The sequence below is a fragment of the Acipenser ruthenus genome, chromosome 53 (assembly GCF_902713425.1).
Source record: "Acipenser ruthenus chromosome 53, fAciRut3.2 maternal haplotype, whole genome shotgun sequence".
NCBI lineage: Eukaryota > Metazoa > Chordata > Actinopteri > Acipenseriformes > Acipenseridae > Acipenser > Acipenser ruthenus.
Window position 1 is genome coordinate 2,025,718 of NC_081241.1, and position 14,278 is coordinate 2,039,995.

Here is a 14,278-nt window from a genome sequence, read left to right on the forward strand (position 1 = left end):
CCCCAACACCTAATGTGCGATTCAAAGGTCGCTGTCCAGTCTGCTCTGTGCGTTGATAAACAATAAACTGCTGACCGCTCCGTGTGTTCAGTGCGTGCGTATCATGCGTATAGGGCGTAGAGGTGACGTCATGCTTTTAGTCCGCTTTAGGTAAGAAGGTGAAGGAGCGCGTCCACAGGTTCAAATTATTCATAGACAATTGAAAGTCTATCGGATTGTAGCTAAAATGCGATCCCAAACATCTAGATGCTGGGAATAGTGGTTTGGTCTCTAATGATAATGATTATATCACGGTAATGAACAGAATTGCAATAAACTTCATAGCAAGCTTTTCATATCCACCATATCCAGTATATATTATCAGTGTAGCTGTGCTGTGTGGGTATCGCTGTTATTAGTACACTGCCTGATGCGTGGTCCACTTACTGCGCTCTCTCTCTCTCGCTCTCTCTCTCTCTCTCTCTCTCTCTCTCGTTTTCTAGTCTCCTTATAAAGAGGTTACCATGATAAAAGCACGGACTAGAGAAATAATGATGAATCTATTAAAAGCATGTTAAACTGAGAAATCAAAGTGCAGATCTATCTGTGTCTCTGTCTGGCGCTGCACGGTGTGCCTGTGACTGCAGGACACCTGCCTTCAATTTGCAGCATGGTTCTCTCTCTCTCTCCTCCCTCACCCAAACTTGACATACTTAATCAGCTCTCGTGGCGTGCGGCCGATAGTTCCCATGGCAACGTTTTTTTATTTTTTTTATTTTATATATATATATATATATATATATATATATATATATATATATATATATATATATATATATATATATATATATATAATTTTTACTTGCGCGTTTGTGGATAGCTCGCTCTGAGTCGTTTTTTTTTCAGATTGTGGACTCTCTTCATATTTCACGTTCCGTCCCAGTGGTCAGAACTGGTTTATCCTGGTCTCGGCCCGGGAAGTGGTGCCAAGAGGTGAAACAGGATCATTTTAAAGTTTGTGGAAGAACTACGATGAAGAGCATGCAATTATACGCCAAAACTGTCCAGTTAAATTGTCATTGTGTGGGATAATCTGAACAACTGTTATCTAAATAAAACAGGGCGCCAGTAACAGACCACAACCACCCAATATTCCCAAACAATTTTCTACTCCCTACCTTATATATATATATATATATATATATATATATATATATATATATATATATATATATATATATATATATATATATAGGGTGATGCACACCACAAACCAAACAACCTCTGACGCACCTTTCTTGTATAGAAATGTACAGAAATATTTTATAGTGTCCCATAGTAAAAGCACTGTGAAAGCTAAAGCATGGAGAAGCATTGTAAAGCACAGAGAGGTCTGGTAAAGCATAGGGAAGCATTGTAAAGCACAGAGAGGTCTGGTAAAGCATAGGGAAGCATTGTAAAGCACAGAGAGGTCTGGTAAAGCATAGGGAAGCATTGTAAAGCACAGAGAGGTCTGGTAAAGCCTAGGGAAGCATTGTAAAGCACAGAGAGGTCTGGTAAAGCATAGGGGAGCACTGTAAAGCACAGAGGGTCTGGTAAAGCATAGGGAAGCATTGTAAAGCACAGAAAGGTCTGGTAAAGCATAGGGAAGCATTGTAAAGCACAGAGAGGTATGGTAAAGCATAGAGAAGCATTGTAAAGCACAACAAGGTACGGTAAAGCAAACCATGGTAAACTACGGGAAATGCAAAAATGTCATTTTGCTGGAATGCTTTGACAACAGGGTAATATCACTTCTCTCTGTGGTGATTACTTTCCTGCTGTGATGACCGCTGGTTGCTTTGGGCTCGGCGCGGACGTCATTCAGTGGGCGTTCTGGGAACTGCCTCTCTCTGCTCCTGGGAAGGTCAACAGCAGCCCAGTTTCCATTGACACCTCTCCACCAGGCACGTGGCACCCCACACGCCCTGCCTGTCACCCCGGGGCCATTGAAACACTCCCAGAGGTCACGTCAATACCCAGCTGTCAGCTCTCCACGCTCCACAGCACATCTCTATTGATGCAGGGGCTTCGGAAACACAAGGGCTCTCAGACTGCGAGTGACTGTTTCGGGGGTGGGGGGTCACAGCGCCTGTTCCTGAGACTCAGCCAATCTGGCACAAGTTGGGCTGGATCTCTGTTTCAACTCTGCTGTGCAGAAATGTAATGTAATACAGACCAGCTAGGTGAAGGTCATGCATACGGAAGCGCTAACCCTATACAAACTCACTGCACAGGCGGTTCGTGGTGCTGCTTGCTGGCTCTTGAACTGAATTATCTTCAATGGCAATACAGATAGGCACTGCAATTGCAGTGCAAAAATATACAATACTAAGAGGCAATGCAGGCAGGCATTTAAAAGGCACTGCAATGGTTCTGTATTACACTGAGAGGGGCAATGGTAGCACAAGTATAGGGTAGCTACAATGGGGTGAGGCTGGTAGACCACAGTTTGTTAACTCTCTACCCTTTCCATTGATGTCCAATGGAAATGCAGACAGACAATGGCACTCCAATTGCAGTGGTTGTATACTAAGGGAATGTGACAGCAGGGTAGCACCATGGCCCAGGATGGGTACCGGCAGGACCCGGAGATAGAAAGCTGCAGTTTTAATGCGCTGTGGCGCACTTTATTAAACAAAATAACACAAAACACAGGAGCAAACAAGACACTGCACAAGGGCCAAAATAAAAGGTTCAAACAAAGGAATAACTCTGTGTCGGCTGAGCGTTAGCCTTCACTACCAGGTTGAAAAACACAATACAACACAACAGAACACAAACACAGCACAACACAACACAAACACTCGCCCCCAAACTCCTCCTGCAAGCAAACGATGTTGCTTCATTGTATACATGTGGCCACTCCCCAATTAGCATTAATTACCTAAATGGGGAATGACCACATTACACACGTGATTGTTTTCAGAGACGGATTTAACCCCATCACTGCCAATGTATATTCAAAGTGACCTAACAAACCATTTATTTAACCCAACACCAAAACCATGCACACACATGTACACGTTGCCACAGGGACAATAGCAGCGGTGCTGCAATGGGTCTGTTAATTAAGGGTTGTTCAGGGTAATAGAGTCAGTGCAGCCTAATCGGGATGCTGATAATCGGGATTGCTGCTTAAATGGGATACAACTCTAGGAGACGGTTCTTCCCAATGCTAATTGGGACATCACTTCGTTTTAATTGGGATACAGTATTTTCAAATGACGAACGGAGATCGCTTTTCAGAGCAGGACAGGTTCGCATAGCACAGGAGAGTGAGTGTGTGATTACTTGTGTAATGCGTAAACCATGCTCTCTTGAAGGAGCTGCTGGAGTCTCCTGTGGTTTCTCAGGCTGCTGTTGCAAAGAAAGTTGATGTGTCAGCATTGCAGCTGCTTCGCTTTGTGATGTTTTTTTTCATTTCTTGTAGAAATAAAAAACAGCGATTCATTTTGTTTAGGAACAAAAAGAAAAAAAAATGGACTTGTATTTTAAACTATGTGTTTAACATGTAATCTTAAAAAGTATGATCTAAGGTCGTCTCAAATGACTCTCGTTTAATTGGGACAGCTGCTTATTCGGGATATTTTTACTTCTCCCATGGCGCAGACTGTGTCGACCCAGGGGACTTTTTCGACCTGAAAAAAGAAATAAGGACCAGGGGTCACAAATGGAAATTAGATAAAGGGGCATTCAGAACTGAAAATAGGAGGCACTTTTTTACACAGAGAATTGTGAGGGTCTGGAACCAACTCCCCAGTAATGTTGTTGAAGCTGACACCCTGGGATCCTTCAAGAAGCTGCTTGATGAGATTCTGGGATCAATAAGCTACTAACAACCAAAACGAATGGCCTCCTCTCGTTTGTAAACTTTCTTATGTTCTTATGTTCTATTCTAATTTCAGTGTACAGAAGAATCCCAAAGCTTTTCAATAAGGGAACCTTAAAAAAAAATACCATGGTATTCATGCAAGTCTAAACCTCAACACTCCCAGCAAACCGACACTACTTGTGGTTCAGTTTCTTTCATCACTAACCTCTCTTTCTCTCTCCCTCCTTCTCTCCACAGGACTGGAGTGAGGAGCAGGTTGCCATGCCGATCCCTAATCTTTGGAAATAGACCCCGCCTCCAGCAGAGGCCACCGCCCACGTCCCCCGTGACCCTCAAGCCCCGCCCCCTCTTGGTGATCAAGAGCCTCATGATCACAACAGCCATGGGAACGGTGCGCGTGAACAGGTGTGCCGCATTTCCATTAGAAAGAGAATAGAGGGCAGCAAGCAATCTCATTGGCTAATAGGGGTTCCAACTTGTGTCATAAGTGATCTATTAATAGCGCCCCCCCCTTCTGAATGTTTACAACAGTTATCCATTAATAAAAGCACATCAGAATGTATTAAAGCACAGAGAAGAGAATGAACCAGTCCCTTATTAAACTGCTTTGGTATCCCCCCTGGTAAAAGCACAGCACAGTGTAGTAAAGCACAGAGAAGATAATGAACCAGCCCCCTTCTCAGAGTTTACTGCTTGGTGGTCCAGTGGTTAAAGAAAGGGGCTTGATACCAGGAGGTTCAGCCACTGACTCACTGTGTGTGACCCTGAGCAAGTCACTTCACCTCCTTGTGCTCCGTCCTTCAGATGAGATGTAAAACAAACGAGCTCCTATTGCAAGCGACTCTGCAGCAGCCATTGTCTCTGCAGCAGACCCCCTAGTCTCCATATGTTGCTAGGATAAAAGCTTCTGCTAAATGACTAATTAATAAAAATCCCATTGTAAAAGTATTCAACTACTTCATTTTAGTATTTCTGTGACTTCACAGTTAGTTCATAAACTTCCTTTCAGCTTTTCCCAAGCACACCTCTGGCCAAAGGTTTTGCATCACCTAGACTTTTAGGACTGAGACATAATTAAAAAAAAACAACTATATGAACATAATTTAGATATTTTATTTAACATCATCTACAAAGAAACTACAGGGTTAGGGTTAGAGTTGTATTAGTGTGCTGTGTTATCAGAGAATCACAGCAGAGTATAGGGCACTAACACTCTGCCACATAGAGGGAGACAGAGAAAGACTAGAGCCCTAAACCCCAGCTGACCGCAATCCTTCATCCTGTCACCATGAAACAGATAATCCAGCCAGGGGACATAGAGCCGTCCCAGACTCACAGGACAGACACGCACCAACACAAGACAAGCTGGCTTAGAGAGAGAGAAAGACAGAGAGAGAGAGAAAGAAAGTGCTGCAGTGTGGAAGGCAGTGGGTTTGAGGAGCTCAGTGGTTAGATAAAGAAAGCACTGGGCTGCAGTGTGGAAGGCAGTGGGTTTGAGGAGCTCAGTGGTTAGATAAAGAAAGCGCTGGGCTGCAGTGTGGAAGGCAGTGGGGTTTGAGGAGCTCAGTGGTTAGATAAAGAAAGCTGGGCTGCAGTGTGGAAGGCAGTGGGTTTGAGGAGCTCAGTGGTTAGTTAAAGAAAGCGCTGGGCTGCAGTGTGGAAGGCAGTGGGGTTTAAGGAGCTCAGCGGTTTGATAAAGAAAGCGCTGGGCTGCAGTGTGGAAGGCAGCGGGTCTGAGGAGCTCAGTGGTTAGATAAAGAAAGTGCTGGGCTGCAGTGTGGAAGGCAGTGGGGTTTGAGGAGCTCAGTGGTTAGATAAAGAAAGCGCTGGGCTGCAGTGTGGAAGGCAGTGGGTTTGAGGAGCTCAGTGGTTAGATAAAGAAAGCGCTGGGCTGCAGACACGCACCAACACAAGACAAGCTGGCTTAGAGAGAGAGAGACAGAGAGAGAGAGAGAGAGAGAAAGTGCTGCAGTGTGGAAGGCAGTGGGGTTTGAGGAGAGAGAGAGCGCTGGGCTGCAGTGTGGAAGGCAGTGGGTTTCAAGAGCTCAGTGGTTAGATAAAGAAAGCGCTGGGCTGCAGTGTGGAAGGCAGTGGGGTTTGAGTAGCTCAGTGGTTAGATAAAGAAAGCACTGGGCTGCAGTGTGGAACGCGGTGGGTTTCAGGAGCTCAGTGGTTAGATAAAGAAAGCGCTGGGCTGCGGTGTGGAAGGCGGTGGGGTTTGAGGAGCTCAGTGGTTAGATAAAGAAAGCGCTGGGCTGCAGTGTGGAAGGCAGTGGGGTTTGAGGAGCTCAGTGGTTAGATAAAGAACGCTGGGCTGCAGTGTGGAAGGCCGTGGGGTCTGAGGAGCTCAGTGGTTAGATAAAGAAAGCGCTGGGCTGCAGTGTGGAAGGCAGTGGGTTTGAGGAGCTCAGTGGTTAGATAAAGAAAGCGCTGGGCTGCAGACACGCACCAACACAAGACAAGCTGGCTTAGAGAGAGAGAGACAGAGAGAGAGAGAGAGAGAAAGTGCTGCAGTGTGGAAGGCAGTGGGGTTTGAGGAGAGAGAGAGCGCTGGGCTGCAGTGTGGAAGGCAGTGGGTTTCAAGAGCTCAGTGGTTAGATAAAGAAAGCGCTGGGCTGCAGTGTGGAAGGCGGTGGGGTTTGAGGATCTCAGTGGTTAGATAAAGAATGTTTTGAAGGTAGTTAGGTAGCTGACTTTGATTTTGGTTATTCTTTAATTTTCAGTTCTCAGGTTCCAACCATTGAAAGCAGAATATGCTTGCCTTTTTAATTCCCTGTAACTAATCCAATGCAGTGATCCAGAGCTCTCCAACACCGTTTAGATAATCAGCTGATAAAATAACCAAAGCTTTGATTTGCGTGATGAAAATGTACTCGATCATTGATGATGACAAAAAAAAAATACCTTACAAACAAATTAACTACACTGTCATCACAATGAGGAAAGCACTAGACAAAAAGACATTTTAAGATCCTACTCCTTACCTACAACTATGGCCAAATGTTTTGCAACACCTAGAATTTTAGGACTAAGACATAATAAAAAGAAAAAACTTTATGAACATAATTTATTTTATTTAACATCATGATGTAGTCAAATAAACTACAAAATGATATCACAAAAAAAGTCTACCGGAAGCCAGACTATTAGCACAGTAGTTAGTTAGTACAGATTTTGACGTCACATTTTTTGTTGAGCTGGTTGTTGGAAATACTACAAAGCGGTGTGTAATTCAATATGTTGAATAAAGTGCTTTGTGATGGTGGTCCACTATGAAAGGCGCAATATAAAATAAAGAATGATTGATATGTTAACATAACATTTTTCTGCAGGTTTCATCCGACTTTATGAAGCAAAATTATAAGGGTGATGCAAAACTTTGGCCATAGCTGTACATGATGTATCATAATAGAGGTCTGTATCGCTTGTGATATGAGACCACAGCATAAAGAACTACAGCTCCCAGCATTCCTCACCACTGCTGCGGGTGCAGAGGCATGCTGGGTGCTGTAGTCGTAGCCAGCAAATTCAGTTAATTCTATATGGTGATGCAAAACTTTGGCCATTGCTGTACATGATGTATCATAATAGAGGTCTGTATCATTTGTGATACAAGACCACAGCATAAAGAACTACAGCTCCCAGCATCCCTCACCATTGTTGCGGGTGGAGAGGCATGCTGGGAGCCGTAGTCATAGCCAGCAATGCTGATGCAGTCCGGTGACGCTGTGCCTCTCTCTCAGGTACAGCATCGTGTCGACAGACGAGGACGGTCTAAAGGTGTCCACGCTGGGCCTGCATAACGGAGGAGGAGGAGGAGGAGGCAGTCTCCACGGCAACCACTACCACCACCACCATCACTACGGCAACCACAACAACGGCAGCGGCAGCGGCGTGGGGGGGGGCAAGGTGTCAACGATGGGGGTGCGGGGCCGGAAGAGGAGTCGCTTCGTGAAGAAGGGCGGCCAGTGCAACGTGGTCTTCACCAACATGCAGGACAAGCCCCGCCGCTACCTGGTGGACCTCTTCACCACCTGCGTGGACATCCGCTGGCGCTACATGCTGGCCATCTTCTCCTCCGCCTTCCTGGCTTCCTGGCTGTTCTTCGGGTTCATCTTCTGGGGCGTGGCGCTGATCCACGGGGACCTGGTGGCGGGGGGCAGGGAAGGGGCCGGGGGGGTGGAGTGGAAGCCCTGCATCCTCCACGTGCAGAGCTTTGTGGGAGCCTTCCTCTTCTCCATCGAGACCCAGACCACCATCGGCTACGGCTTCCGCTGCGTGACGGAGGAGTGCCCGGCGGCCGTGGCCACCGTCGTGGTCCAGTCCATCGTGGGCTGCATCATCGACTCCTTCATGATCGGCACCATCATGGCCAAGATGGCCCGACCCAAGAAGCGGGCCCAGACCCTGCTGTTCAGCCGCCATGCTGTGGTGGCACTGCGGGACGGCAAGCTATGCCTCATGTGGCGGGTGGGAAACCTGCGCAAAAGCCACATCGTGGAGGCCCATGTGCGTGCCCAGCTCATCAAGCCTTATGTGACGGCCGAGGGGGAGTACCTGCCCCTGGACCAGGTGGACATCAACGTGGGCTACGATGCGGGCCTGGACCGCCTCTTCCTGGTCTCCCCGCTGGTCATCGTCCATGAGATCGATGAGCACAGCCCGTTCTATACCATGAGCCGGCAGGACGTGGAAGGCGGAGACTTCGAGATCGTGGTCATCCTGGAAGGCATGGTGGAGGCCACGGCTATGACCACACAAGCCCGCAGCTCCTATGTGGCAGGGGAGATCCTGTGGGGCCACCGCTTCGAGCCGGTGGTCTTTGAGGAGAAGGGGCGCTTCCAGGTGGACTATGCCCGCTTCCACAAGACCTACGAAGTCCCGTCAACCCCTATCTGCAGCGCCAAGGACCTTAGCGACAACGCCTACAAGATGGCCGAACAGTCCTCCCCCTCCTCCTCCCCCTCCCCTCCTCCGCAGCACAGGCCCCTCCTCACCCCACCCTCCATGCTGCCCCTCCCCGCCAGCGCCTTCTGCTACGAGAACGAGGTGGCTCTGTGCTGCAGGGAGGAAGAGGAGGGAGAGGAGGAGGAGGGGGAGAGGGAGAGGGAGCGAGTGAGGGAGTTCAGGGGGCAGGCGGATGTCATGAGGGTGCTAGAGGCTGGTATTCCCCTGGACTCTGTGTCGTACAGGCGGGAGTCGGAAATATGACTGACCCCAGAACAGAGGAGAGGGGGAGGGGGCTGCTTCAGAGTTTGGCGCACCCCTCTTGATGTGAATTTTGTTTTGGGGAATGGGTCAGTGTTTCAGGTAAATGTTCCAGGGAGATTATTACAGCATAAACAACCCTCCCCATCTCTCCTGCCTTCCAACCTCACGACAGATTTAAGACTTCCATTGGAGAATGACCAAACTTTGGCAGGTCTATCTGGGTGTCTTATTTGGGAAGAAAGTGTGTGTGTGTGGGGGGGGATTACAAAGTAAGGAACTGTTTTAAACGTTTTATTTTTTTATTTTTGGTCGATTTACAAGGTTCCAGAAACTGGCCAGGATTTAAAAAAAAAAAATGTTGGCCATTGAACGGCATTTTCAAAGACGTGTGACAAATTTTAAGGAGCCTGGTGAGCTATGGTCTTCCTGGGTGGCTCTGTGGCCAATCTAAAGCAGCCTCTCCTTTAAGAATCGCCCCTGAATGTATGCATGGAGACAGGAGTCTGGAAGCAGTCTTACTGGGAGGGAGGGAGGGATGGAAAGGGGGTGTCAAGACCCTCTTCTGATATTTCAAACTGCCCTGAAGTTGTTTTTCTTACCAAATCCCAGACAGCGTTGCTTGAATTCTGGATTGTGGATTTTTGTTAGCTGTGCTTGCTGACAGTTACCAGCAGGGATTGAATTCCTTGTTTTCCTCCCGGATTTCATTTCCCTTTGTAACTCTCTCTGCTTAATACCGACAATCTTTGAACCCTGCGTTCTGTTTGCATGCGCTAAGGACTTGGTGAAAAGAATGCTTTATTAAGTCATTTTGTAGGATCTTTTTAAAAAAATAATCTTTTCTTGGACTTCTTTCTATAAGTATTAAAATTAAAATGAAGCACAGTGGTTTATTGCTTAGCATGACTTGCACAGATAACTTTGTACTTGATAAAAAATAATAAAACTGTATATTGCAACAGAATATCCCCGGGTGTCCCATATGACAAACTACTGGCTTGTGAATTGTATTGATGTCGTTATAATAGTTTTATTTTAATATACTATGATTAAACTGTAACTGCGGGGGAATGCAGTGACTGCGGTATGATATCACTGTAACAGAATGACAGTGTGACTGCGGTTTTAGATCACTGAAGTTGAATTATATTGTACCTTCATTCCGAGATCACAATGCTATACCAGATAGAGTACTGACGTTCTGCAGCATTGAAGCTGTAACAGAAATTGTAAATGGAGCACTATAATCGGAGGTGTATTTTTTACACGGTAAAAAAATGACTTATTTCACGGCGCATTCCCAGTCTAAAAATATATTTAAAAAATATAAAAATATATTATTAATGAAGAAAAAGGAATGCGGTGTCACATTCCAAAACGGATCTCTTTCCTCTCTATTATTCAACAAACGTTCTTAAATACGTCCATACCTCAACAGTCAACGGTCAGCTGCAGAACATGCCGGGTGTTATGTCCTGCTATGAAAGACAATTCTATTTTCAACATCAGTGAATTATCAAAATGGGCAGAGAGATCTTTAACAAATATTTCTGATCAACTTTGATGCATCATTTGTGGGAAGGAAGCAAACTAAACCGGCTGCCAGGTTCCTAAGTTTGCATTTCATTATATGACAGAAAATATTTACACCATTCCTTTAGAAATGGGAGTTTTCACGGGGAACTACATATTACACGGCAATGGGAAATCGTGACATCGCTGAACTGCGGCTATGTTGTCATTCTTGTGCTGTTCTGTAACGATAGACATCTGGTACAGTTCAAATATCAATAGTAGTCATTTGGGATATCCTGACGATACAGTGGCCGTTCATTAATTGTTTTTTTAAAAAGTCATTTTTACAAAAAGGACTAGCATACAAATGTAAAAGAAATCGCTTTTTCTTTTCTTAGAAGTTTGTCTCTCACCCCTACCTGTGTTCCCGTCTTTTCGTTTCTTCTTAAAGTTTGGTTTATTTACTACAGCACTTTCTTGTCTGTCTTTATTTTCTTTTCTCGTCTGTTTCTTCCTTCGTTCTTTGCTTCTCTTTGGCGTTCAAACTTTTTTTTTTTTTTTTAGTTCTGATGTAAAAAGTGAAAAACGAAAACTTTTTTTTTTTTTTTTGTGAACTGCACACAGTTTCAACAGGCTTGGACAAATGTCACTGGACACCGCAACCAGCTCCGAGTGTCTTTTTCAAAGATTGACTTACACTGGCAACAAAAAAGTATTTAGGCTATACATTTCATAGCATAGCCTTAATTTCTCCGCCGTTGTTTATCAAATATACACAAAGGTTTCCAGGTTTAAACTATGAACTTATAGACTTACCGATTGCGCCAAATTACACACGCACGCACGCACGCACGCACACACACACGCACACACACACGCACACACACACACACACACACACACACACACACACACACAAAGTACAATCTAGAAAGAAAACTACACCTTTGATTGATTTTGATAAAGATAGCTGGTGTTTTTGTTTTGTTTTTAAAGCAGCAATTTTCTTAAACGATTGAAAACAGTTATCTCTGTTTTGGTGTTAATAATAATAATAATAATAATAATAATAATAATAATAATAATAATAATAATAATAATAATAATAATAATAATAATGAGTTTCATTTATTTTATCTGTTTGTTATTCCTTTCAAAGTTCATAGGTTTTTAAAACCAGATCGGAAAAAAGCGACCCGAATGACTGATGTTGTCCATTGACGTCAGACCAGAGTTGTATAACATTATACACACACACACACACACACACACACAGACACACAGACACACACAGTAGGCCTATAACGTGGATCAATGACGCTTTGAGGCAATTTTGCACTTTATCTATTCAATACAGTATATATAGCTATGGCCAAAAGTTTACTATCACCCTGTAGAAGGAATTAATTTTGCTTCATAAAGTAAAGTGAAACCTACTGAATAATGTTACGTTCACATATTGGATCGCAGACCGCTTTGTAGTTTTTCACATACTTAACGAAAAACGATCAAACATGAAATATCTAACATGAAATACTACTGTACTACTATTATGACTATCATATAGTTGTTTTTTTTAAAATTATTATTATTAATAATGTCTTAATCCTAAAATTCTAGGTGAGGCTAAACTTTTGGCCAGAGCTGTCTAGTATTCACTCGGGGTCCTATTCATGTACTGGCGGTATTGCTTTATGAATACAGACAGCCTGTTACTGAATTTCTAAAAGCAAGACTAGCATTGAGAGTCAAAGCTTTTCAAAGATCTGTATTTTTCTGGTAGTGCAGGTTTCTGTTTTGTTTTTCAACAGGCTGTAACACGGCTGATCTATTCAGTGGGTGCAATTCGATCTCAGGAGACTGGTTTTGTTGTCTGATAGGAGAGACATTGGGAGGAGATTGTAAATGTGTTCATTCTGTCCTGTGGATCTGTCTGTATTTGATTTTGTTTTTCGTTTGTTTTACGGGGACTGACCTTTGACCTTGGTGACGTCTTCCTGCTTATTCAGATCTATAACGATTTTTTTTTTTTTAAATAATGAAAAGCACTTTATTCCCGGTCTAGAAACTCCACTGTAAAATATTTCAATAAAATATATATATTGTTAAATTTTTTAATGGTCTCATGTTTTTGTTTCGTGTGTTCGCTGATATTTTGCTCTGCAGATCATTTTACATTCACTCTGCATCAATCACCTACCCGCGATTATCGCGGTCGATTCGCCAGCGCTGTAAAATGCTCTAACAATGCAGCTGTCTCACCGGGGTATGCCCTTATGAAAATGAAATATATATATAGAATATACCCGGTCAGTCACTGCGTGTATAATTATACCATGTTGAGTTTCCTATCTATGTATCTATTTTATAATGCATGTATGTTAGGGCTTTTTTTTCTCCAAGTGTTGGCAGGGCAACTTCTCAACCCCCATAGAGTTACCCAAAGTAAAAGCACAGCAAAGTGTAATCAAGCACAGTGAAAGCTAAAGCATAGGGAAGCATTGCAAAGCACTGAGAGGTGTGGTAAAGCATAGGGAAACATTATAAAGCATAGGGAAGCATTGTAAAGCACAGAGAGGTCTGGTAAAGCATAGGGAAGCATTGCAAAGCACAGAGAGGTCTGGTAAAACATAGGGAAGCATTGTAAAGCATAGGGAAGCATTGTAAAGCACAGAGAGGTCTGGTAAAGCATAGGGAAGCATTGTAAAGCATAGGGAAGCATTGCAAAGCACAGAGAGGTCTGGTAAAGCACAGGGAAGCATTGCAAAGCACAGAGAGGTCTGGTAAAGCACAGGGAAGCATTGCAAAGCACAGAGAGGTCTGGTAAAGCATAGGGAAGCATTGTAAAGCACAGAGAGGTCTGGTAAAGCATAGGGAAGCATTGCAAAGCACAGAGAGGTCTGGTAAAGCATGGGGAAGCATTGTAAAGCACAGAGAGGTCTGGTAAAGCATAGGGAAGCATTGTAAAGCACAGAGAGGTCTGGTAAAGCATAGGGAAGCATTGTAAATCACAGAGAGGTCTGGTAAAGCATATGGAAGCATTGTAAAGCACAGAGAGGTCTGGTAAAGCATAGAGAAGCACTGTAAAGCACAGAGAGGTCTGGTAAAGCATAGGGAAGCATTGTAAAGCACAGAGAGGTCTGGTAAAACATACGGATGCATTGTAAAGCACAGAGAGGTCTGGTAAAGCATAGGGGAGCATTGTAAAGCACAGAGAGGTCTGGTAAAACATAGGGATGCATTGTAAAGCACAGAGAGGTCTGGTAAAGGATAGGGAAGCATTGTAAAGCACAGGGAGGTCTGGTAAAGCAGAGGGACGCATTGTAAAGCACAGAGAGGTCTGGTAAAGCATATGGAAGCATTGTAAAGCACAGAGAGGTCTGGTAAAGCATAGAGAAGCATTGTAAAGCACAGAGAGGTCTGGTAAAGCATAGGGAAGCATTGTAAAGCACAGAGAGGTCTGGTAAAGCATAGGGAAGCATTGTAAAGCACAGAGAGGTCTGGTAAAGCATAGGGAAGCATTGTAAATCACAGAGAGGTATAAACATAGGCTATTAAAAAAAACATGGTAAACTAACCCTTATAAAACTTCCCCATAGTAAAAACACAGCAAAGTGTAATAAAGCACAGGTTAGTAAGTACTGTGCAAACCTGGGTAAACAATGGTAAATGCATAGCATAATCATAGGAAAAGCATGA

General features: G+C 44.2%; 1 protein-coding gene across 1 annotated transcript in view; it reads left to right on the forward strand.

Annotated features, from left to right (window-relative positions):
* The window catches only part of LOC117433138 (ATP-sensitive inward rectifier potassium channel 12-like), a 14,440-nt gene extending 1,830 nt beyond the window's left edge, over window positions 1–12,610 (forward strand). Inside the window, exons 2-3 of the mRNA XM_034910927.2 lie at window positions 4,091–4,258; window positions 7,597–12,610. Of these exons, the coding sequence (XP_034766818.1) occupies window positions 4,221–4,258; window positions 7,597–9,064 (1,506 nt within the window). The 5' untranslated portion in view covers window positions 4,091–4,220 and the 3' untranslated portion in view covers window positions 9,065–12,610. The remainder of the gene's footprint in view (window positions 1–4,090; window positions 4,259–7,596) is intronic.
* The last annotated feature ends 1,668 nt before the right edge of the window (window positions 12,611–14,278 follow it).